This window comes from Apus apus, chromosome 5 (assembly GCF_020740795.1).
Source record: "Apus apus isolate bApuApu2 chromosome 5, bApuApu2.pri.cur, whole genome shotgun sequence".
Lineage (NCBI taxonomy): Eukaryota > Metazoa > Chordata > Aves > Apodiformes > Apodidae > Apus > Apus apus.
Genome location: NC_067286.1, coordinates 29,805,903 through 29,833,677, shown reverse-complemented (window position 1 = coordinate 29,833,677; position 27,775 = coordinate 29,805,903). Strand labels below are relative to the sequence as shown.

General features: G+C 37.4%; 1 protein-coding gene across 2 annotated transcripts in view; it reads right to left on the bottom strand.

Moving 5' to 3' along the window:
- Positions 1-27,775, bottom strand: part of LOC127385064 (cytochrome c oxidase assembly protein COX16 homolog, mitochondrial) — a 48,482-nt gene that overhangs the window by 16,992 nt on the left and 3,715 nt on the right. The window contains exons 1-2 of one of the 2 annotated variants that reach the window (XM_051620324.1): positions 22,893-23,053; positions 18,926-19,003 (exon numbers count right to left, since the gene is read on the bottom strand). In XM_051620324.1, the coding sequence (XP_051476284.1) occupies positions 18,926-19,003; positions 22,893-22,898 (84 nt within the window). In that variant the 5' untranslated portion in view covers positions 22,899-23,053. Of the gene's footprint in view, positions 1-18,925; positions 19,004-22,892; positions 23,054-27,775 lie in introns of those variants that run through there. The other variant, XM_051620323.1, reaches the window with a different exon arrangement.

Genomic DNA, 27,775 nt, shown 5'->3' with positions numbered 1-27,775 from the left:
ACAAACATACATTTTGCTTCCATGATGACTGCTATGCCAACACACATCCTGCCAAGCGAGCTAAAAGTATTCAGCTACGTACAGCAAATGAATCATCAGCTAAATTATGACTACAAATCCCTATTAGTAAACATTATGGGGGAAGCAGACAAAGCCCAAATGCCATAACAGCCTGGCAGTGTTCTCTGCACCATTATTTAGGAGACCAAAAGGAACTGCAGACAACATCCCTTTACACTCAAGGACTACTTCTTGACAGTCAAAATCTCAGAGGTCCATTAATATCCATTTAAATTCAAGCTTTGTCTCTAAATATGGAATTCAAAGATGTATGGACTTATAATTACAGCATAACTTCACAATAAATTCTTACTGAAAAACTACTGAAATGCTTGATGCAAGTAGTCAGACAGCTTTCATCAGATTCTGTCTGCAAGGTTTCAAAACCAATACTGTAAATAAATTTTCCAGCCTTTACTATTTTTTTCCTGGTTTGTGGGATTGGGTGGGGTTTTTTCCTATGTAGCACTTGCGGCAAAAATAAATAAAACATTTTTAGAGCATTTTGGACTATACAGGCTTATTTCATATTGCATCAGTTGGAAGTGCAAGGGCAGGTATATAGACAAATCTCAAAAAAAGGTTTAAAAACAAAGTTTTCAAATTTAAATTTTGTCCCATCTCACACTCCATTGTTCCTTCAGATTTACGCTTACTTAACTTCAAAATTCTTAGGCAGCTAAAAGTAACCGGGGTTAAGCACAAAAATACTCGTAGACAACTTAGTGAGCAGCTATTTGAGGCTGTAAGTACCAAAAAATCTTTTAAAATATTGCTGCCACTTCTCATTTAAGACTGACACTTCAGGTATTCAAGTAGAACCTGCATAGAATTTCTAGGAGGGAAAAAAGATGCACCTCGGGGTGCAGACAACAAGCATCACTTCAGAGCAAAGCAGGAATGGCTGATGTTTGCAGTCCCTACAAAACCAGGCACTCCTGCAGTGCAGTATGATAAACTGTTGGCCTCTCTACACTCCTTTCAGTAAAGGGAAATTTTTGTTTGTGACACCAATATTTCTGGTACTGTTACAAACCTAACTGTGCTGCTATTAAAAAATTCTCTACCTAATGATGTTGCACTGATCCTCAGTGACCACAGTTCATTTCAGTTCAGAAGCAAATACTACAGACAGAGATCAATTGTGAAATTTGTGAATGTCACCAACTTTACCTGCAAGATTTGGAAAGGATAGCTCTTTCCCAAAGAACCCAAAAAACACCATGACTATCCTCTTTTTATGTTCAGAGGGATGGAACATATCACCTGCGAGGAAAGGCTGAGACAGTTGGGGTTGTTCAGCCAGGAGAACAGGAGGCTCCAGAGAGACCTTGCTGTGATACTGTAAAATGCAGTTGCAGAAAGAACACTCTAAGACTTTAAGTTTTAGAAGGCAGACAATCTTTATGGCAGCTCTGGATGCATGGGGGATCGTTCAAACCTCACGTGCATACCGCAAGTGGCAACAGGCAAGGCTTATGTTGTCCTACTATATGCATTATGCATCGGGTTCCTGGAACTAATTATAATATTTGCATCCTCATTACATATGTGCCTTAAGCCTCTTCAGGTCTTCGGTGGTCTTTGGGGGTTGCTTTGAAGTGTCCTTTGGTTGAACCCTTCCCCGAGGTGTGCGCAGTATTGGGCAACCCATATGGTTATCATCTTCATGTCTTGCTGGTTTCAGCTAGTTCTTAACTGCAAGGCCCCTAGTTCCTTGAGCTTGTTATATATTTACATACAAAAGGCCTTGAAACTGCTCAAGTAAGCAAATCAACATGACCAGAAAAGGGATGATGGAATGTTGCCTATTGTTTAAGGTGTCAGCCTATTGTTCAAGCTACCAATTGCAGCTTGTAAGAAACTCTTCTAAGAAACATGGGGACAGACTTTTAGCAGGGTCTGTTGCAACAGGACAAGGGGAAATGTTTTAAAACTAAAAGAGGGTAGATTTAGACTAGATACTAGGAAGACATTTTTTACAATAAGGGCAGTGAAACACTGGGACAGGTTGCCCAGAGTGGTGGTAGATGCCCCATCCTTTGAAACATCCATGTCCAGGTTGGACTGGGCTCTAGGCAACCTGATCTAGTTGAAGATGTCCCTGATCATTTAAGGTGGGTCAGACTAGAGGACCTTTAAAGGTCCTTTTTAACCCAAACCATTCTACAGTTCTCTGAAACACCAGAATACAAAGCAGATTAGCAGTGTCACTCCTGTTCAGCATTCAGAGAGGAGGGTCAGGTTGATTCACATTGTAATTTTCAGGGTAGCACCCCAGTCATCCACAATGCACACATGTCCAGATCTGTAATTTAAATAGCCCACTTTTACATGCAGGCTCTCTCTCAACTACAACCATTACTATTTATTTGTCCACTTACTATTTGTGGCCATGGGTTTTAGTACAAACCAAGTCTTGAATATATTAAATCTTCTAAAATTAAGAGTTCAATTACTACACAAGGAAACTCTCAGAAGACAACCCTGTCATGAGAAGAGGACTGTGTTTTTAAGTCTCCTCTCACATAAGTCAGCACAGTAAGTTGTATACTTTTATCCAGAGACTGGTGTGTACTGACCAAATATTTGTATTCCAGTTTTACAAAACTTTCCCTCTAGCAACCATTTCCAGAAGGTAGTAGAAGATATTCCTATCCTAAAACTAGTATTTTTACTAAAACTCAAGTATCCTTTCCTACCATATCATCCACAAAGTAGTATCCAATGAGAGAGATTTCAGCTTCTATAGTGGAAATGTGGAAGAGCAATGGCTTGAATGTAATGAACATAAATTAAGGTTTTTTTTCTGTCTCCTGCTCACACCAGCATAAATAGATGCGACACAATTCTCCTTCAGTATCCACAACACTCAGTCCACAAACTGACTGTTTATATTAAATTCTTCATTCTATTCTCCCCACTCTTTTTTAAAAAACTTGGGAGGAAACCAGAACCACCAGTCCTGGCTCTCCCAATTGAATATCTCTTTGAAAACATTTACCATATGCCTTACTCCTCCAAATGGAAAATCAGCAGTCTTCAGTGGATTAGCCAGCTTTCATCTTCTTGAGAAGAAAAGACTCCCACACATTTCTACAAAAGTCTGTGTCATAAATATTCCTAATTATGGTTTATGAGCAGAGTGAGAAGCTGTAGACAAGACAGGATAAATCCCAGGACTCAGGAAGCGCAGTGTAAACTACTGCCAAGCTGAGTGCCATTCTACTCAAGGAACAAATTAAAGGAACAAAGCTTGTAAAGGTTGTAAAGTACAACAAAGGTTGTACTTGTGCCAAACTCTTTGGCATACAGTCTTTAGTAACAGAGAAGGGCAAGGCAAAATATACCATTTTGTGCAACTTCATTCACAACATCCTTTAACTACATTATTTGTAATATTTAATATGTGAAGAACACTTAGGTAAGGCTACTGCATATGCTTGGATAGTAATATTTCTGAAAACTGGAGAGACATATTAAACTAGGTGCAAAATCTGGCTTTGTGTCCTTTGACTCTTTCCTAAGATCCACATAGAACCTAGACACTTCAAGGAAAAATATATTTCATACAGCCTCTGACAGAAATCAATGTAGACATTTTCAAAGAAGCAATATAAAAATGTTATTACAGCAGCAGTTCTCACAGTTATGGTACATGGTGAACCAGTGATCTCTCAAAACCAAAATCTTCTACTTGTTTCTAAATGGATCAAAAAAGATCTATAATCCCAAACTCTGGACCAGACATTTTCACACGGTAATGCCATGGGAAATTCAAGTTAATATTATTCAGTTAAAGGCTAATACAACAACCAAACCATCCCATAGTTCAGCAAGCACTTAAGCACATCTATATTTCTCATACATAAGGTAATAAAAACTAATAGGGATTCTATATCTTTCAGTTCTGAGAAGTATTCAAGCATTCAACCAATTATTTGTATGCTTTTACATCCAGCTTGATTTGCAGATGCACATTTATTTGATTTATAAAACATAAATTAGTGCCTTAAACCTTGGCTCTGATTATGCTAGCATAAATTTCACTTCACAGTGAGACAGTGCAAAAACTATCCTTCTGGTATAAAATAAAATATTCCAACAGAGAAAAAAACCCTACAACTCTGGAACTAACAGCAAGACCCTTGGTGTTTTTTGAAAGGTCCCTGCAAGGGAAAGCAAATCTTGCTGCATGCATAAAGATGAACCAGCTCCAAGTATAGACCCAACCACACCTCTCACCCTAAAGTCAAAATGGCAGAGCTCTCCAATACAGGATCTCACAGCTAGCATTGTGGGGCTTTGCTACATCTTGGTTTCTCTGAAACCCAGCAGTACAAAGGGAGGAACTTGCTAAGTATTCTGTGTGGTTTTTCACAAATTTCCTTTTTACTTTCTTCCAAACAAGAAACAAAAGTGTAAGACTTCCCAGGCAAATTGGATAGAACATGCCGAAGACCCATGGTGTAAACCATGCAAGAAAGGCAAGAGTGGTTCGGCCTGATTTACTGCCAGAAAATTTCATGTATTTATTTGTTGTCACAGAAAGGGGTGAAAAGTAAGGCAATAACAAGTTTTTTCCTGTGGGCCAAAATCTGAAACACTGGTCACAAAAAAAAAAAGATTCTTAGCCTGGAACAAGAGTTGCAGAATTCACCAAGTCAGCCATCACCAAACATGTACAAGGAAAGGAGCAAGAAAAATATGACGTCTGTTTTTAAAAAAGTAAAAGACAATTTCTCAAAGTGCCTCTGTAAAGCCTCTTTACTATGCTACGCCTGTCCTGCTATAGTCACTTAGAAGTACAGGACATAAACATCCTTAAAGTGTCATTTCAGAAAAAAGGAATGTTACATAAAGCCGTACTCAAAACATTCCTTTTCTTCTCCTCAAAGTATAGGTATAATTTATTAAAATTTAATAAAATCTACTAAAATAATTTAAGTTCTTAAATATCAGTTTCATCATCCCTTAACTTAGAAGCAAGCTCTTTGCAATGTTTTAACAAACCTCTCAAAGTTCCTTACAATGTATTTGCTGCTAATATATATATTTGACATTTATGTTTTCAAATGAGTTGTCTGCATATTTCAGTTAATCCACTACCATGTTACTTAGTTACAACTTACTATATACTAATAAGTAGTTACTAATTATGTACTATTTAGTACATAATTAACCAATGTATGCAAAAGTAAAGTCCAATTCTAATATGAAAAATGTTGAACTCCTGCATTCAGAATCACGTCATCTTTACCAGCAAAAGCAAAAGCTTTTACTTTGAATAAAAATTGTACAAATGCAAAAGAAACTTTAATAAGAGTTCTGAAATATTTACTATAGAATTATTTGCTGTATCCAAATTAAAGGGCTAATTAGCTCCACCTGTGTCAACCTTCTGATAGCAATGGACGTGCTACTTAGAATATGCTTAAGGTAAATGTAAGGACACACACAGTGTGTGAGTTTGTGACACCAGCATTTAGGGGGGAAAAAAAAACGCTAAATGGAAGATATTTAATAGCTGAAAATAACAAAGACAGAATACAACTTTTGGATGCAACTCCTGCAGAGTCAACAATTTTAATAATATTTTTAAAAGATTGCTTTTGAATGGCTACATGCCTACTATGCAAGTTAAAGCTGAAAATATAATGCACATATAGTTTAAGCTTTTCCTTATCACTCCTTTATTCATATCTTAACTGCAGACAGAATCAACATCCTTGTGGTAACTTCAAAAAACAGAAAGGTCACTTAAATTTCTGTTAAAAGCAAGTAACTTCCAGAGACAAATCCTGATTTGGCAGTTGAAGCCAGTGTGCAAGCAGTCTATTTTCCTCTTGTATCATATATTTTCATTGCTGTACCAGCAGTCACAACAGGATTGGAGCAGGTGTTCTCCTTAGTTCTGTACTTCAGCAGAAATACCTGTGATCAGATTAGGCTCATCCTAATTAGGCTCGTCCTGGTAAACTAGTCCCAGTAGCAGCTTACTTTAACAATACAACAAAAACAAAGGCATCATACAATAGTTAAATTACTGCCTGTTGCTTGGTGTATCAGTTCAGAAAGACAAAGGAATTCCTTTAAATGGAAAAGTTTACCTCATAGGAAACCAAACAGTAAAGCTTCAATAAAAGCACTGAAGTTTCAAGGCAGCAACAACACCAAAAAACCCCACCAAAACGCAAAAAGCCTCTATCAACCAACTTCCTCATGTAGGAACAGAGATAGTCTGATTCTTCAAAAGTTATATAAACACATAATACAGTTAAAAGAATGCACAAGCACACCTACAGTTTAGGAATGCTTTCCTTAATCAAATTTAAACATACATAAATACATATGCTTATTTTTCTTTTCTAAATGTGTAAGTTAATGCCTAAACCTTGTCTTGAGCCTGGTGAAAATATATTTGCCACCCTCATACAAACAAGTCTAGCTTTCACAAACCAAAAGAAAGGAAAAAGTCATTCAAGTTTTTGCCAACTCAAAATAACCAACAATATAAAACAAAACCGAAAAGTCTGCTAGTTTTTACCTAAAAATGTATTTAAATTATGTTTTTAAATGGCATTCTGATTTAAAATACAAGTATCAAAACTTTCTGTAAGTACTTAAACAAATTCTCACTTTTTTTATGTCTATTTGAAACGAAACAATTCTCAGAATTCAGTGCAAACTTATCAAAATAGCTTTGGTTGTCCTGAAATCCCCCACCTATCAAATTCTAGTGGTGCTATCCTCATTCTGCATGTGTCCAAGGAATTAACACTTCTCATTCTACAGTTCATGCAGCATTTATGTAAAAACACTTTCCACACTGACATCTAGTGAAGTTTTACAGTAAGAAGAAAAAGCCTGGTCTAATACTTCACACTTACAGAAATATTTTCATCTTCCAAATCACCTCTATTTAAAATTACTAGAATTTGCAACACATTAATGCATTTCCTTTTGAAATACATTTTGCCACTAAATTTAATAAATAACATGTTTACCTACTAAAGGCTCAGACATTCTTATGGGTACATTAGAGAAAGTTATGATAGAGCTGATGTAATTTAAAACATGACTAGCAAAGTTACTGTTTTCTTATTATGTCAGATATACTTACTAGGGCTGAATATCCAGCATCAACAAAAAAATACTACTAAAATCAGTAGGAATTATGAATGAAAAATATTTTCATTGCTTCATTTTAGATACTAGTAAAACAATTAATTTCTCTTCCCTATGCAGTATTCCAGAAAGCTGGTGTTCCTACATTCTTTCCAATCAATGAATCAGAATCACAGAATGTGTGGGGTTGGAAGGGACCTTTAAAGGTCATTTGTCCAGCCCCCCTGCAGTGCACAGGGACCTTTTTAACAAGATTTGATTGCTCAGAGCCTCATCAAGCCTGACCCTGAATGAGTCCAGGCATGGGGCCTCCAACAACTCTCTGGGTAACCTGTTCCAGCACTTCACCACCCTCACAGTAAAGAGCTTCTTCCTGATATCCAATCTAAACCTACCCGGCTCTACTTTAAGACTGTGGCCCCTCATCCTATCACTACATGCCCTTGTAAACAGTCCCTCCCCAGCCTTCCTGCAGGCTCCCTTCAGAAAACACTTTCTTCAGACAAACTGTAGATCTGAAGATCTGTAGAGATTTTTCCAGAAACACCTAAATTAGTTTGAATTATCCCAGAGCTTATGCTTGGTAGGCTTTATGAACAGCATACATAGTCTTTGACAGTGCAGAGGTGAATGGATTGTAAGGAAGAGCTTGTGAATTTCTTGACCCCACAGCTGCCCATCTACTCACACAGGGACAACATACAATTTCAGATACCTTCTAACCTCTCTTGCCTCCTGGGAGGCAAGACATGATGTTGTACCAGCTTTAACATTAATTTCAGTACTCATTAAAGTTCTAAAGGCAAAGTCTCATTTTTATGCCTCACCAAAAAAAGGCAGTTAAGCACTGTGTAACACAACATACAGAAGGCTCAGTCCTGACTCCAGGGAAAATGTATCACCTATTGCATCATAAGTAAACCTATAAATGCTTTCTGCAGTGACAGATACATGAAGAGAGACAGATTATGCATTTCCCCCTCTCATCAGTGGTTGTACTACAGATTTGAGTTTGGGCTCTGCCTTTTCAGACTGCCATATAGCTGTAGTTTGCAACAGAACCAACTGATCTGAGTCTTTCTAGTCTCAAAACACAAAGGAGAAGAAAGGTAAGGTTCATTTAGATAGAGGTCACATCTAAAACAGAAACATTACCGGTAAAAGGTTTTTCAAAACTTTCTTGGTAAGAACTGTAGTGATCTACGTACAAGTCAAGAAGTGCAGAAAATCTCGGTCTAGGGACTGGGACCCTGGTACTTCTGTTTGAGCTTCAATCTGCTGACACTATGGCTTTTGGCTTCATAAGATAAGTCTGGAAAGTTGTATGTGCTTGAGGGAGGTGAGGGGCTGAGGGGGAAAACAGCTGGATATTAAAATATGTTTTGTCTAAAAGCTGCCTGAAGCGAAATTAGACACTTGTAATCACTTCAATTGCAAGGCAAAAATACTAGTAATTAATTGTGGCAATGTGACAGGATTTAAAGGAACCAAACAGATTTCTTGGTAGCATATAAAATGTAAAAATCTGAAATCTATCAACATTTTGTGTACTGAAATTAGTTCCACTTGCGATGGCACCAGAATTAGTTTCTCCAGTTAATTAGTACCTTCTCTTCATCTGAATCTAATCTTGACAACAGAAGCACCATCAAGAATTACAAAATGGAAAAATGGCTTCAGTTTAAAACAAGGAACTCTTCATACTTGGACTTTATTCGGTATTTCAACACAGAGAAACTCAATAATCTGAGGTAAAGCTACCAGATGCCCAGGTTTCTTGAGAAAGCCCTTTTTTTCCACACAGAAATTCTGTCCAGGCAAAAAAAGATGACAAATGTGGCCAACTGTCTGGAATTTTCAGATGCTGGGCAGCATAGTCAGGTGGTAGCTCTACTGTGGTAGCTTGATGCTTGGAAATCCTGGACAACGTATATCCACTGGAACTTTACACATCCGACAACAAGTTACCTTATGTGCAGAAGGTATATAGCCTGGTCCCTTTACTGAATATTCCTGAGTAAGACATGCCAGATAGGATCCAAATTCTGTCTTGAATTTCCTGCACAGAAATATGAAAGCCTTCACATGAAGGAGTCACTCTGAAGACAATTGTCCAAGTGCATCCATAACTTGCATATGCATAAGTGACAGCTGGGACAATGTGTAGGGCCACCGAGGTACTCTTTAGTTCAAGATAGGTAAATAGCAACAGGCACATATGTGTTAGTACACATATCTGTGAAGATTCAGAACTAGATTTGCAGACACCCAGCACCTGGTTGTGTAGCAAAACCCACACCCTGCATTAGATTTCTGGAATTAAAAAAAAAAAAAAAGAAAAAAAGAAAAAAAGGAAAAGGCAAGAGAAGTTTTAGACACTTAGAAAGGGGATACACACTGGGCAGCAATTAGAGCAGCATTAACAACTGACAGACAAGGGGAAAGGCTGAAGAGCTTGTAAATGCTAGTGATTTACCCTGAAGTCCAAGATTTCCCCTACTTCACAAATATAATCTAACCACTACGTCACAATCACTTTTTTAGGGTCTCTGCCCAAACTCAGTATCAATAACAACACAATCTCATACCCATTGCCAAAAAGAAATGCTGGCACATTATTACAACATTGAAACTAAGTATTCCTTTAAAACTCAGATACTTCAAAGTTAAAAATGAGTACAGCTTTAATTCTTCATCAGTGAACACACATATTAATTATTAAAATAATACCTGTATTAGTATTATTAACATAATCACATCCAGATTTAATGAAACTGTCTGAACCTTTAACAACCATATTGTGATTTTGAGAGCCCATACTTGTTTCACATTATTAACTGAAGTTTTCTGGTATTGACAGGTCTCCTGGTTTCATCAGAACATTCTAGATGGCCTTGGTGTATTTTTTTCAACTTGATACAGTACAAAAGGGCAAGTATGGGCAATACCTTATCTCCAGGTTGTCCTACAGTGCTTGAAACTGTTTGTGGTGACAATAAGCAGTGGGTCTAGGTTGATCCAATCACCGGAAACCACCAAAAAGCATGTGCACAGCAACAAAAATCTTACTGAACCCCAGACTGACTCTGTATTTACCTTTTACAGAAAAATGGTGGTTAGTATGCTAAATTGAAAGGATGTCTGAAAAATTAAAACATAAAACTTTGTCTGGTATCACACCAAATTCAGTAAGTAGCTGTTTAGAGACAAACTGGTGAAGCTCAAGCAAAATGGATTATTTCTGTCAAAATCAATGCAAAAACATGAACCCAACAACAGCAGCTGAACCTCAAAATCTTTAAGAATAGCATGGATAAAGAGCTCATTTCCATACAATCTCTCCAGACTGAACCAAAATGAGAGAAAACTGACATCTGAACATCTGGTACCACCACAATGCAGAGTATGAAAAGCTCTGCTACCCTTTCATTTCTGTGCCATATTGCAGGATAGAAATTACTACCTTGGATGATTCTGAACCATGGTCAAAAGACCTAAGTTCCAAATTCACTCTGCCAACAGAAGCAAAAACACTACAAGGGCACCTGCTAAGCCATCAATCAGAAGCCAGGCTGCCTCACCATCCAATTCTAAAGCTCCTCGCTAAGCAGGCCATGCTTGAAACCATCCAATTCTAAAGCTCCTCGCTAAGCAGGCCATGCTTGAAAGCAAGGTCTGCTCTAATTTAGTAAAATGTGTTTCGTTACATAAAGATAAACGACTGATGAAGATTTCTTTTTTCCTATAAGCAAACATAAATGTATGCCTTGTACATTCTCTAAAGCACCAAGCAACATTTCAGTGTATTATTTTCTTAATTTTTGGAGGACCTCCGGCCAAGCTCATTAATGAATTTAGTCTTTGAAAATCAACTACAAATCTACTTACACAAGGAAATTAGTCAAAGTTTGTCTTCATTAGACTTGAGTCTCAGGCAAACCTGACCTGCTTAAAGAAAAAAAAACAACCAAAAAACAATAATCACCAACATCAATCCCTTGACACACTGTGCTTGTGCAATTAGCACACTGAAACCAATTAAACACATGGAGATGCATTTATAAATAAATAAATGCTAAAATGCTAGACAAGAAGATTTAATTATTCTTCCAAGTTCAGTGACAGCTGATAAAATGATTTCCCATTCCCCTGCTGACAAGTTTAGAAAGGATACTTTCCTCATTAAAAAAAAAAAATAAAAATCCGCCAGACACCAATTAAATATATTTTGATTTGATTTTGTTCACACTTAAATCAAACAGGATCTTTTTAATATAAGCTTAATATAAGCTTCTATGAATTAATGGAGGAAACTCTCCAGAATCACATAATATCTCAGGCACTAAAAACAGAAGAGTTCCTCTACTTTCAAACCATCTGCCAGTTTGTGAGTGAAGCCCCAGGGAAACAATATTTAGGGTGGGCTTAATCTCACCAGTTTTTAGCCATCTAAACTTTTGACATGAAGCACAAAGTCTCTATTTAGGCTCCTTCTATAGTCAGCTTAATAGAGATGGTAATTTCTAGAGAAAATAAATCCCACTTTTAAAAGTATTTGTCAAAAAATCTAACTATACACTTAAGATCATACTCATACCACTGAAATGTGGGAATAAGAAAGCATTGACCTCAATTTCTCTACTTCCATCAGTCAAAAGAGAATATCTTTCTCAAACATCTATTTTGAAATTGAATTAAGCATATTATGGGGGCATTTCTCTCTCAAACTAGCTATAAGGGCTGCCTAGGTAACTATGTCAAACGAGAAATTTGATTTAAGACAATGGAAACACGAGCAAGGTGAAGCCCTGACATAGTGCACACCACTACAAACGCACGTTTAGATTTTGCTGAGCAGATACTGAGTGTCTAAATTTCACTTCCCTAACTCTAATAACACAAATAACCCTTTTCAAGTACTTTTAGTACTATCAGTGTTAATTTAAATTGAGCTTAGCATGGTCAATGCTAAATTGAGCTTAGCTGGTGAAGAACAAGTCTTAGAAGGAGTGGCTGAGGGAACTGTGGTTGTTTAGTCTGTAGAAAAGGAGGCTGCCTAGTGAAGTGGTTGAGTCACCACCCCTGGAGGTATTTAAAAGATGTGTAGATGTGGTGCTTAGGGACATGGTATAGTGGTGCACTTGGCAGTGCTAGATTTATGATTTGACTTGATTATCTTGAAGGTCTTTTCCAACCAAAGCAATTGTATAATTCTATGATTGGTAGGAGGTGTTGGCACACCAGAAACGTCTAGAGGATGAGTCTAAATCCATTTGGAACAAAATTAAGTAGAAAGCCTAAAGAACACAGAAGCTAACTGAGTGCATGGAATGACCTGGGCTGGCAGCAATAGCATTAAGTCCATTAGTTGCCACTAGAACAAAGTACATCACCATGTGCTTCATCCATGCAGTCCAATCACAATCACTTGGTCTATCCAGATTAGTTACTGAAACGGAGAAGTCAGTGAAGTTTTGGTCAGACTTACCACCTTTGGGAACACGAAGGTGTAAGATGATTTCAAGCACGGATGCTTATCCGTTAAGAACTTAAATACAAACACTTTGCAATTTTCAGTCAATTGAACAATTTGAAGGAAGAAGGTGAAAAATACCTTTTCATCCTGCTAAAACACTGTTTGCTACCTCAACTAAATTTTTAGTATCTGATAGCTTTGCAAATAGAGAAAATACTGTTTTCTAACACAGGTGCAGGTCTGCAAATAAGATAAACAAGAGAGCTTGAAATAAAGCACCTCTATCTTGACCTAGTAGCTCACAATATTTTTAATGCTGAGGACAACCTGCTAACACTCCACAACTATACCTAAAAGATAGCATTATTTGTGTAGTTTTAAATGCTACAGACATATTCGCAGGTTTAGCTGATTTTGTTTTAAAACGTTCAACTCACATGAAATACATTATTTAAAAGAAGAAAATGATATGGCACATAGAAACATGACAGATTTTTCAGAAAACATAGTAACTGTACAAGAACTTTATAAAATTACTTTTGATTCTATAATGCTTCCTTTTCGGAGGGGGGGGGGAATAAAAAGGAAAAAAAAATCCAAACAACAAATGAAACAAAAAAAACCCACACCAAGCTTCTGCTGGGGCACATAAATCTTATCTGGGTGGAACCCATAGGTAGGTAAAATAGAACCAATAACCAACAGACCATATTAGTTGTAATATTTCAGGGCATGCATTCATGCACACATAGTTCAGTGTGCGACTCCTACAGGCATACCTGAGCTAGTTTACATAATGTCAGCAATATGAATGTGCCAGCCAGCAAAACAGCATAGTCTTGTCCAGTCAATCACAAATTTATTCCCCTTTTTGGATGGATATTGCAACCTCATTTAACACTGTGCTGCTGCAGTTGTCACCATCTCAACTCAACACTTTGAAACAAACTGCAGTATGCCTGTGTGACATGGTTATGTTCTGACTGCAATACAAAAGCATGTTAATAGGCAGATACCATTTACTTCTTGACTATCCACTTATAATAATGAGAACAGGCTGGACTGATTTCCTGGACCTTCCTGAGGCAAATAAAGACCTCATGGAAACTGGTCATTTCTCTGCTCCTGTTTCCTCCTGAACTATTTCACCCTGACCCAAAACTTGAAATAATGGATCTCACCTGAGAAAATATTTTTTTAAATACTGATTTGAATTTAAATAGATCCTTCTATTTCAATTGATTCAACTTTCTTGATCTCTCTGAAGTAGAGCCACGTTAATTATCTCCCTTTTACAGACTGAGAAAGGGAGACTCACTAAAACTCAACGATTTGCTCATAGGCAGAGAGGAGCTCTGTGGTAGAGGAGGGAACTGAAGCAAGAAAATGAACAAAATGGAAATAAATTTTCCAATGAGATCAGTGGAAGTTATTTAAACCACATGCTGCCATGGGTCCCCTGACACCCATTCTTAAGCTTCAAGACACCATGTTATAGGCCAACATAAGAGACACACCAACAATATTCTAAAACTGTAATACTGAGTATAACCAACCAGTCAACACACTTAAATCGCTACCAAACCCAACTATAAGAATAGCTGCAAACTAGTAAAAAGTCAGTGTCACAAGTCATTGTATTAGCCACCTTTTCTCTTCCACACCTCATTCTTTTTCAAAGGACAGCAAAGCTTCCAGGATAATCCCACAATCCTGAATGCACCATATGTGTTGTTCTTCCCAACTTGGAGGTCTAGGATTACAAAGTGAAAGCTGAGATCCTCACAGTTGTATCATTTAATGAGTTAGGACTTCAAAACACTAACTAAATGCAATAAATGAAAATTGACAATGGCAACACTAACACCTTGCAGGTGTCTATAAGCAGTGTCTCATGGGTAATCACATGCCAGTCAATTAGACAAAAAACTAGCTAAGGAACTTAAAACACTGCTGTTCCCTTCACAGAAATTTTAAAGGCAGTACTGCATAAAGAAAGCTTTATGCTCCTAGCAGGCTTACAGATGAGTATGCTGCATACCACCACCATCACCACTCATTTTACACTCTTTCAGGGTTTACAGTTTTATTGCTCATAGAGGATGGTGTTCTGAAAGAACAGGTTATGTGTTTTCATTTTCAAGTGGAGTTTAACTCCAGAGTGCCACACAATGGTCACATATATTTTATTGCACAACAGCTGATTCAAAGGTAAAAATCATGTAGGACGAAAGATTGAACTTCTGTAATTTTGACTCTTCAGTGCCTCTACTTTCTGCCTCAGTAAAACAAAAAACACTATCATTCTCATTTCTTAGCATTCTGTGTTTGGGGTGCACTCAATTTGCACAGGCCATACAAAAGTGAACAAGATCTACATACAATTTAAACACTAAAGAGGTCGGTATAGTAACACTGTGGTACATAATCTACAGCAGGGACTATCTGCAGACTTTAGAAGCTAATTGATGCTTTGTTTCCTGGCAAAATGACCTAGAGATTCTAGTTTCCCTAGAAGTGCTTCTGGTCCATGCTACCCTGAAGGAACTTGCTCAGTCCTATCCCCTCCCCATACTCTGAGAACCTGCTTTGCAATAATTCTTCTTCAACAAAGCAGTTTTGGAGAGTTTTTACACTCTATTTTATTAGCCTAAAAATTGCTGATGGGCTGAAAGTCTCTTATTTTCCCAAGCAGTTAATATGTTGCTTCTCTTCAATGCTCTACAGTAACTACCAGCCAATAGTACAGACCAATACACGTCTAAGATTCTTTTATCTAAATCTACCATGCCTTGAATGGCTATAATGAGCACACAGTAAATTAAAATAATTTATTATAATATACTTGAAAGGAAACATTTTCTGTATACTTAACACAAGTCACATTTTTGGAAAAAAAAGACCTCCTTAAATAAGCATCTCAATTCAATTATATACACGAGAAGTAAGACAAAGAAAGGCTCTAGCTTTCCATTTGAGAATAAAGGCATTTGGAACGATGCCTGTACAAATCTACTCACTTCTTCTCCATTAATTGTCTATGATTTTCCTGTAAGCATAGCTGGTTTTCTATAACCAATTTTGATTTGCATAAATTCTTCCCAGAAAATAAATAATTACCTTCCCTAATGATTTCTCCATTAATGGACATTTTGGCAACAATAGATAATGGAGAAATCCTTTATTAGTTTCAAGAGAATTCTAAGTAGAATCATAGGATCACTTAGTTCGGAAAAGACCTCTAAGATCATCGAGTCCAACCATTAACCCTACTCTACCAAGTCCAGCACTAAGCCATATTCCCAAGCACTAAGCCATATTCCCAAGCGCCACATCTAGACAACTTTTAAACATATCCAGGGATGGTGACTCAACCACCTCCTCCCTGGGCAGCATCTTCCAATGTCTGACAACTCTTTTAGTGAAAAATTTCTTCCTAATGTCTAGTCTAAACCTCCCCTAGCACAACTTGAGGCCATTTCCTCTTGTTCTATCACCAGTTATTTGTGAGAAGAGAACAGCACATATCTCTTTACAATGTCCTTTCAGGTAGAGGGTGATGAGGTCTCCTCTCAGCCTCCTTTTCTTCAGACTAAATAGCCCCAGTTCCCTCAGCTGCTCCTCATAAGACTTGTTCTCAAGGCCCTTCACCAGCTTTGTTGCCCTTCTTTGGACATGCTCCAGCACCTTGATATTCTTCTCATATTCAGGTGCCCAAAACTGGACACAGTATTCAAGGTGTGGGCTCACATAAAACAGGCATTTACATCAGTGAGAATCTCAGTGTAAGTTTCCTTTAAATGTAGAACTTTCAGTGGGCTGAGGGAATATGACTGATTTAAGTATTCTGAGTAAATTAAGGTGTACCCAAAGTTATTTTTTGCTTTTTTGCATATACAAAACCCTGATACCCAAATGTGCTATTCTGAATGGATAAAACATCTTTTTTTGAGATGTTAAGAGCCACTCTCCAACTGCAACTCTAAGCTCTGCCTTTCCATCCGACTAACTGGCTGCGCATTAGCCCAAGACCCCAAGCCACAGCCCAAATGAATAAGAGGACAGGAATCCTTTTGCAGCCCCTTCCCAGCTTCACTCCAGCTACAGCTCTAGGCTGTCTCTCTCCCAACCCTAATCCTAGGCCCAGCCCAATGCATCAAACCATACCCCCAAAAGTCCAAACCACCATTTTATCCAGGAACATTCTTCAAAAGGCAGTCTGACACTACTAACATAGGCATTATCCCTAATGCAGCTCTTCCTCATTAAGTCACAAGAATAAAAGAGAAAGCTGCAGTTAACCCCATAGTCACTGAAACACAGGCACTAGTTCTACTATAATGCTGCCTTCAAAGCATCACTGCCTACTAACATGGTTTCCCTCTCAGAACAGTGAGAATGGTTAGACTGAAATAGGAAAAGAACAAATTGTTTTAAAAGTAAGGGATTGCAGTTTAGCATTTGAAACATAGTAGGAACATACTACCAAAGTATTGGCTAAGTCCTGTCTATCTAGCAGACGAATTAACAAGAAAACAAGTTTAGGAGGCATGCTTACAAAGTGGGGCATATTATAGTTTCCATATCTTTAAAACATGATCAAAAAGATAGGCACTCAGCACTACAAATCCCAGCCTACTTTTGGATGGGTTGCTTAGCTCTATGCAATGTCCATTTTCTCAGCATCAAAATGGAAATAATAATGGTTCCTTTTCTGACAGTAAGGCTCTGAAGCTTAGTTCATTTAAATTCTGACAAAGTCTTTTGAGCTCCCTGTATGAAAAGTGTTATTTAATTAAACATTGTTATTATTCCAAAGGAGTAACTGTAACAAAAAAAATCCTATTTATTTAATTGCCTATTGCAATTTGCCCAGCCTCCCAAAAGGAGCGCTTGTCCCTGTTCTGATATGGAGTTATGCTAGTCAAAGTGTGTTATATGAGAAAAGCATATTCTGCTACAACACAAAAAACACTTTAACCACTGAAAAATTAAACAGATGTTATGACCATCAGGATTTTTAAGAGTGTTTTTAAATTACTTAATGTTCTTTTTCTTAGTTTCATGTACACTTTAAATTAGGTTTGTTTCTCTTTATCAGTTAAAATAAATTCTAATCTCTTTTGCTGTCTTATTTAATGAATTAGAATTGTTCTTAACTCTTTTTACAGAAACTAATGGAACACATTCCTTTGATTTTTCTGTCTACAAATGAGACCAAAGTTGGTGTTGCTAGTACTCAGCCAACACAGAATCACAGAATGGTTTAGTTTGGAAGGGACCTTAAAGATTATCTAGATGGTGTTTCAAAGGCCACAGTTAGGTATGCAACACAAGGAGCAATGAAGAATGACTACAGTATCTGTCCAGAACAAGAATCTAAGAGGTACAACAAACTCTCAGAAGCTCAGGATCTCAAAAAATTGACCACAGTAGAAAGTCACAATGTCCAGAGTCACACAGAAATATTTTTTATGTAAAGTCCCATATAGTCTTTAAAAAAGCTTCATGGCACCAGCAAGTCTGCAGCACTGAGACCAGAAAGCCTCTCTGCATTGCAATGGCAGACCCACATATTACAAAGTTAGGGAAAGCAAGCCAATATTACTTTCTGCTGAACTGACATGCTCCTTTCAGATCACTTCTTATGCAATTTGGAACTACTGTTAAACTTGAAGCCATGAGTAGCACTAGTAAGCAAGCTATTTCCAGCTTGTTTCAAGAAAGTCTTTTCCATGTAGTACATTCTGATATACTGAGTAATGACAAGCTTCTGTTTCTTTCACAGAGCTTAAAGAGCAGGATGTAGCACAATGTTAAAGGTTTCTGCTTATCTCAGTCAATGCAAAGCCAAGCCCTGAAAACCATCTAGCATCATATACTCAATGTCAAGTATTATTTGAAAACAGAACCTTTTAAAATATCCATTTTCTTAGTCTCAATCATATACAGTATTTCTGTAATAAGCTCCTTCACCTCCTAACACTTCTTCCTTGGGATTCAGAATTGCCACTTACGATCAACCAAAGGAACAAAATTCTTCATAATTCAGTGATCCATTTCAAAGGTGGTGAAAGGACTCACCATCACAACAGCTCCTTCATTTTTACCTGCACTACTCACTGCGTAAGAGCCTCAGCCATAGACCAGGGCCAAGTGGTGAAAAGCAAATCCCCAATACCAATAGCTTGCTTGTCCTAGACATCCTGTAGAAGACAGTACATACCCAAAATTAAATTAAAATAAAACAATTTCAGATACCTTGCCATGCAGTTTGTGGACATCGTATCTTATCTGAGCAAATTCACGGAGTCCAAACGATCCTCCAACAAGATATAGCTGAAAAACAACAAAATTAAAACAGGTGTGTTAGGACTATTACAAAAAAAGAACACTGCATTCTGACCCAATTTATTTACCAAGGGACCCTACCATTCTTCCAACAGAAACACCAGGAACTGAACAAAATAATAAACTGGAATATATGTATAGGTAAAGAGGGACTATGTGTAAAGCCAGAGCCGCCTTCCACTCTCTGAACCCGGATTTCACAGATTTCCTCCTTCATACAGACAGTCTCTTAATGGCTCACATTATTTAGGGACTTCCTCTACTCTGACCCCTTACTTTCCCTCCCCATATGGCTTCCTGACATAAATGCAGCAAAGAAAGCTTTACCTCATTGCCACAGGATTTATCATCGTCATTTTCCAACTCTATGGGGAAGTGACAACGTCACACTGACTTACTCTAACATCTGTGGGTAAGAGATCTAACTAAGCTTCTAAACAGACCAGCTGACTGAAGCTGTGGCTCAGTGATCCACTTCCACATAGGCTAAGAAATCAAATCCAGCACACCTGCATTTTTATAATTGCCTCCTTAGTTGTCTTGCAATTCCCTCCACACCTATGAAGCTTATGAACAAGAATATTAAAAGGAGAAATGGGGGAAAAAAACTTCATATCCACATAAAGAAATAGTTAAATTGTTCTTTCTTATGACACAGGGATATCATAAAATTGCCTATGTATTTTTACCATTAAAAATGGACAGAGTAACCAAAAAATCAAGTATTGTTAACAAACACCATTAAGGACCTGAAAATTAGCTAAGAAATCTAGCTACTTTGTGGAAGAATAAGGCCTCTTGCTCCTACTGTGACCTGACAGATTGTCTGCTGTTCTCAGTTAAGGCAGATACACATGAGGCCGAAAGGTTTCACATCTGGAGGTACATATCTAAGGAAGGTGGAAGCATGAGGACACTTTAAGGACCTGAAGCGAAAATAAAACAAACCAAGACCAAACACCGCCTATTTTTATCACACTACTTTAATGTTACAGTCCTACATTACAGGCTGTTGCTGCACTGTCAAATGTTTTCTACATAACACTGGCTGATTTCTTGCCACATAGTAGGTTGGCAGCAACAGCCTGTGTCCAAGAATTTCATAATTATGCTCTTTCCAAAAAGTATGCTATCTGAAGTTCAGGTCACTGAGGCCACAAAGTCATATTAATCCAATTTAAAGGCAAAAGGAAAAAGGAGTAGCCTTCTACTTTTATTCCTTCTAAAAAATAAAAAATCCAGGTCTGTGTGATTTCCCATCATGCAGGTAAAACTATTCACAACCATGTGAACACACTCCACACACACACTTAGATGATGATACGGTTCAGACTGGTACCCAGGAACTAGTGTGGTCTGTTCACAGAACAGGGAACCCTGCAGCAATAGCCAGGAGTTAGAGGACCCACAGTAAATTTCTGACCTGGCACTTTTGGTAAGGCTAAGAATTTATCTGATACTTAGAAACAAATAGACCAAAATTCTGTAATACAAAGATCCAGCTGCTAGGCCACATAACTCTGATTTCAGAAAAACAATCAGAAGATCATCACGTGGCAGCAACTTAACTTTCAGTGACTAGAAACTTGACCTATCAAAAACTGGACGGCACCATACTTGTACCATAACTGTTCAAGGAATTGATGATGCTTTTGCAAATATTGAATCATCAAAACACACAGCAGAAAAAATGGCAATTGTATAAAGGGGGGGAAAGAGTCTTCCTCATGGTAACAAAGCAGAAAGGAAGCAGAAAATAAAGTATTCAACATTATTAAAAATATCCTGAAAATTATTTGAGATTTATTTAATCAAAAGCAGAAGATTTGTCACCTGAAGATATAGTAGCACATAATGCTGAAAGTTTCAAGGATCATACTATAAATCAATTTTAATATGGTTGACACCTCAATATAAGTTACCATTAGCTCATCATCTTTAACTCCTAACAAGTATTAAGCTTGTATTAAGCTAAATATTAACAGCCAATGAGTTAACAAACTTTGAGTCCTAATGAACAGAAACAGAAGTGCTATAGACAAGTTTATGGCTGTTACAAACTACACCTTATTGCCTTTGTGTAGATTAGCGTGTTGTCAAAGAGTGGGTATGATGTGGCAAAAGCAACTGCATAGAAATGCTTTTAATACACTGTTGTTAAACTGGGCAGTAAGTAGCAATTACTTGACATCAATTAAAAATTATTTTGCCCAACAACAAACTTGCATTAGGTATATACCGTTATGAGATGCAATAAGAACAAATGGAACACCTTTAAGTGGCCTGTTCCTTATAGCCCAAATATTATTTAACACAATTAAAAGGTACACTGTGGCTTACAAAGCCATGCTCCAAGCTAAAAAAAAAGAAATTACATTCTTTAGCTTTCATAATTTAAAACTATGCAGTGTGCACTGTAACTAAGAGAACTTAATAGAAGGTTGTCGCACAAAATAAATCACATGCTACTCAATTTGTCTTGTCACATCTTGTTTCACAGCAACCCTCTACTATACACTGTATTTCACATTTGCAGCTATAAACACAGTAAAGAAGTTGATACACACACATCTCTCAGTTCCTTTAGATATATTTTGGCCTGAGACTCTAATTTTGCTCAGATCACCTTTATACTACTAAATGGAAAAACCCACTTGGTTTATGATATACTTTTGCTCTTCCCACTGTATAAACAGTATAACTAGCCTGGCAGGTTGGCATATTTCACTGATCAGGCATTACCAGAATAGCTGCCTTTACAGTTCCAATACTGTGACGGCTGATAGATCTTACAACGAAACATCAGTTAGGCTGCGTCAGAGTCAAAGCACATTGATGCTCTGCAAAAGTACAAATGCCACTGAAATATTACACAGTGTAATGCTGGAAGATTAGGATTAAGATAACACACAAAAAATATTTACAATTTTACTTGACCAATGTTCTAAAGAACCAAACACAGTCTCTTTTAAGACTTAACTGCAAAACCAGACCAGAATCAGTCATATTCAGCACTTATTTAATCAACCAAAAGCATGTCAATACAGTCAGCTGACAACCCTAAGCATGAACTGCCTTGATCCGCACAAGCTAGAGCAGCAATGGACAGCTATTCAGTCAATTAGATTTTTTAAAACTGTGATCAAAATAAAATAAAAGAAGGTATAAATGAGTTTATGCAGCTATAACACCATTAAAGGTAGAAAAAGACTCAGTGACTGACAATGCATTGAGCAGAAATCCTAGTCTTAGTGTATGTGTTTCCTTTCTTTTATTCACATTTAGGGAAGATGTCCTAACTACCTTCATTTAAGTTAACTGTATTTAAAGGGAAGAATGCATACATGCAACCAATGAAGCATGAAGAGTCACCAGTCAAAATAAAAAGAAGTGGGATAAGACTCAAGTTAAAAATTCCAGTAACATTACCACCTTGTTGGCTTTGCACATTCTGTATGTCTCACATACACTGCTAGTTTCCCAATTTGTAAAATAAAGATAACTTCTACACTATTTGCAAAACACTCTTCAGCAAAACAAAACAAAACACACTATAATGGATGAATTTGCTCAATCTAAGCCAAGGGCAACAGTGGAGTCAAGTAAGTTCCATCCACTAGCCCAGACATAAAAGAGACAGCAGAAGCTATACAAGATGCCATATAAATAAAAATTAGGTTGGTAATACTATAGTTAAGTCAGGCTCAAGTTCACTCTACACTTAACTGAAAGGGGAAAAGTAATACCACATATAATGAAAATTAAGATATATTTTTCTTCATCCCAATTTTAGAATCATACAGATGCTTAACTGACACCATAAAATCTGAAGGCATTGGCATCTGAAAAGTACTCAAGCTGAAAAGTGCAAACGTACCTGCATTCTTTCATTGTAAGGGAACTATTTATTTTATATGCCTTGGAACATGGAGCAAAAAAAGAGTATTATGTCCTGAACATCATCTGTCCAGTTACTTGAATGCATTCAACAGATGGATGAAATAACTTCTTCGTTTTTCCTTTACACCTGAAGATTACCTTAAGAAGGCAAAAACCATAAAACACAGTAGTTAGCCAGCACTTAACACCAAAACAAGTAGCTTAATAGCACTGCTAGCACAACCCCCCATTAAAGGTCTCACACTAGAGATTATTCCTTTATGTTTCAGTAAGCACACCAAAACTCCCTACAATTTTGTAATACAATTAGGCATGCATGGAAGACTTGTATGTTGCAAAACAAAATGAAAGATAGGATGTGACATAAGAGCACCATCTGTCACATACACTCAGCAACCTCAATAAATGTTTTATGTAAAAAAAATGACACAAAATTCTATTTAATAACATTCAATTTAAAATTCTATTTGTTAGCTTCTCCTTTGGGAAGTATGTTATGCAATCAGTTATGGATGGCATCAGACTGATCCCTTGAAATGCATCTTAGGATGGGAAATACTTGTATTTGCCATCAACTAAAGTGAGATGTTCACTGAGGTCTCATAACAGAAGAAGAACCTGGGACTTACAGCAGATCCCTACTTTTTTAATTTTCTGCATAATCTAATGCAGCTATCTTCAGTTTCTTGGGTTAAAAAATAACAAGAAACTATTTCTCTTTTACAACCAGCAATCTGCCATATTACAGGCGTCCCTATTTTTAGAGAAAACCATTCCTGCTATAGTACCAATTGTGAAAGCCAGATTACAAAATTACACTTGTCATAAATCCCTAAATTAACCAAATCACAATATTTAGTGCTGGCAACACAGATTATGCTGTGGTGGAAAATGTTATGATACACATCACTGGAGAAGGAACATGATAATTTTCTAACCTCTTCTTCAAGACTGCTGCTGCAAAACCCTCCAGCTATTCATCAGGAGTTTCAAAACTAGAACAGTCATATAAAGGTTTTTATTTTAGTTTCCAGTGATCATGGTGAGAAGGGTTTGGGGGTTTGCTTTTTAAAGAACTGTGGGATGTGCAGTGCAAGACTGGTGAAAGATGGCAATGTGACAGCCCAGAAGACTGAAGTCTCTTATTTGTTCCCTAAATAAAGCAGCAGGGCAAGCTGCCAGTCCCAGAAAAGACCCAGGCAAGTCATCTTAACCTGCGGCGCCCCCCTCTGCCAGCTCTAACTCTTCCAGAGCTTATTTCCCACAGCCGTATACAAGAATTGAGAAACTGTAGAACAACTGAACTGCACTACATTAAAAAATGGTTGAAATATGCCAGTAGATGACTGCATGGATAACATGCTGGTAGCCTGGGACAACAGCTGGTATAAACTGAAGCTAATCATAACTGACTGATAAAGCAGAAGAGTGTAGTTTTCACAGCACATAGAACTCTGGGCAGAATACTAAATTTGACCAAAGATACCATGTCAATGGACTCAGTATTGGCTCATACAACAGTATGTTCAAAGCAATGATTTTAAAGATTTCAGATATGACTGGCTACAGGCCAGAGCACAACAAAAACTCTGTGTATCATTTCAATCCTACCATTCAATGTCTTGGGAACAAAATAAAATATTTGTTGTTAAATACCCATTTCATAACAGGTTGGAAAGCACACAAAATTCATTTAATAGAAACCAATCTAAGAACAATGCAGAAGAGACAGAAGCCCATATGTTCCTCAATGTGAGCATTAGCAAAAAAGGGGGCATTTTCAGCCACAGCATTGTCATTTTGTATTACACACATTGCTTGGGTTGGTCAGATGACAAAGGAATTCACTCAGCAACTGCAGCTGTGTGAAAACCAAGTCTGCTCTGGTGGTCAAGCTGCAGCCTCCGAACACCACCTTCTCTTTATTGATAAGCTTCTAAAATCCAAATTTTCCATTCCTTATTAAAATTCATTCATGTTACTCACAGCTTCAAAACTAGCCAAGGTACACTACAATGAGAAACAGTTTGCATCTCCTGCCAACCTGGTGTTCCTGTGATGTGTTAGGCCCAGCTCAAAACTGCAATAAACTGAAACCTGCAACAAAGAACATAAAAAGAACACACTAGTCAAGCAATACCTCCCTATTGACAATACTGGACAGGGGATGGAGACTAAATGTATATAGGAATGTACAGAGGAAACATTAATTTTACATCTTTGCCTTCGCCATCTCTTGAGGAAGGTGCAGTCTCAGAGCAGGCCTGAAGACACAAAGTGGAAACAGGCAACCCTGTACTCATGTTCCTGTTCTGAAGCTCAACACAGAACCTCAGTTTCCCTGAGCACCAAATTAGTCCATTCTAACAGCATTACCTAATGCAAATGCATTGTTTTTGCATTTTAGAATGAAATGAGGGGAAATATAAAGTACTAAAGAGTGCCTATTCGTTTCTCTAACACTTATCTGGGAAATAGTATTCAAAGTTTAAGAAGCAAAAGAAAAGTTTAAGGTGTTGATTCAAAAGATGAGCTGAGAAATTTTGAGGTCTGACAATCAACTGAAGGATGGAAGTCATTTCATTCAGACTGCACAAACTGGATCCCATAGAAGTCCATTCAACATAAACACGCTGGCTTCCATTCTGGCACAAACAGTTCCAGGAAGTGGTTCTGTCAGAAACAGCTCCACAGTCCACTATGGATTCAAACACACACAGATGAACAGGAGATGCAAAGCAGAAGCACAGCGGGAGTTGAAGGCGTATCTCATCATAAGCTTAGAGGCCAAATATTTGTAATACATGTCACTGAAGCACAAAGTGACACTCTGAGTCACTGATTGGGAGCAAGCATTTTAAAATTCTAAAAAAAAAAATTGTGTTTGTTTTTTTTTCTCAGCTACAAATGCAATACTTGTGAACTTTTACAGGCAATCACAATTTATCTACAAATCAGAATTCTCATGGGCAAATGTTAACTTCTGGTTATCTCTCTAAAGCATATTCACATTCCAATAAACTGTTCTGCATACGTCAAATTTTATTGCAAAATTACATCAACCAATAGACATTAGTAGAAGTTCTGCAATTCAATATGACTAAGTGTTCCAGGCGATAATGTGAATGTTAACAATGACACTGACATATCTAAAAGTGAAAAATGCTCATTGTAGTAATCCTTTTTCACACAGTATCACAAGATACTGTAGTAACCGTTTCTACACAGACACTGATGGCAACAATAGATCTCAGAAACATGATTACTTCTGAGAAGAATTTTCCATATTTCTCAGTGTTCATATCATCTTTTATAGCCAGATCCTCCAGTGTGCCTTGTATTCAGCATACAGCAGGACTTAGAATTCAGCAGCTTTTTATGAAATTAATTAGGAATGTTGCATTTAAAGCAAGCTTTGGAAACTTAAATTTGGAAATCTAAATTACAAAAGCATAGTTTCCCTACAGGTTAACCCTGTAAAACTTTAACTTTCAGTGACTTGCAGCACAGCAAAATATCACTTCACAATATTTGTAAAACATTTCTGAGCATTGGTCAGGGCTTCACCAGCGAACAAAACTAATCCACATAATTTCATGTCCTGAAAGGTGTCTTGTTCTGTTTGTCAAAAAAGTTGAGAGACTGCTGGTTCATTGCCAAGGGCCTGAGACGCCACTAATGTTCTCTAATGGTGCCTGGAAGCACTGACCACATCGCTGCTGCATCGTCAGGGACTGTCTGTGATCCAGCCTTTTCTCTTGTCCTGTACCTGACATGCACTCTTGGCATCTCTTGACAAACAGTTTATCAAAGCAAACTTGCACTGTTCAAGGCAGTAATGTAGATGGCATTGTAGTACAGTCTGTGTGCACAAAAACTGATGGAAATAGATTTTAGCAACATTCACAGAAAAACCTTTCACTGTTCCAAACTACCCCCATCTTCTCTTTTGGCAACACTATGCATGCAGGTAAAACACCAAAGACAAGATCCAGAAGAAGGAGATGCACAAGCAAAATACTTATAAAAGCATGCCCATTACAGGATGAGGAAAAAAAACAAGCAGAAAAATTAAGTAAAAATCTACAGCTATCGACAAAGAGAATGTTGCAACAAAGTGCAAGTTTGAAACTTGCAGCACTACATTTATAGTGCAGTATACTTATTTTAGGTGTGCAATAAAAATCGCTAAATGAGCCACAGACCACATTTTCTGTCTACTAAGATGCCACTTCAGATCCTCAGCATTTTTCCCATGTAACATGTTGACAGCAGAACTGGAACTGCATCTATACATTCATTTTGCAACATAGAGAGTATGAAAGACCCTTGTCTAGAATTGGACAGAGAAAGAACCACAAATGCAAGTTTTGGAAAGTAGTGTGAGCATACAAAATAATACTTTTTTTGCATGTTTTAAAATGGTTACTGCTTGAAATCCAAACACATTTCCCCAATTATCTAGAATCACCATTTATATTTGTATGAAAAAATTACTTCCAGCAACCATCAAACATTCTAACTGCATTAGAGAAGTAACCTTACATGTTCAGTGTCTCACAAGAAAGACTTGTAAGTTAAGCTTCACATAAGGAAAGAGTTACCATTACCATGACAGGAAACAGAGTGGTCATTATAGCTGACCAAGATGTTCAAGCGACCAGAGAGGTGGCACAGTCCTTCGTCGTAACAGCAAATTTCACAGATGCACCTCTAAGCTCACTATCCCAACACCTACACAGATGTTACCATCTCTACCAGTGCTTTAGGACTACTCATCCGGTAGCACTCAGGCCATTAAGATATTCCATGCCAAGTTACATCACTCTCTCCTGCATGCTCACTGTTTTATGTCATACA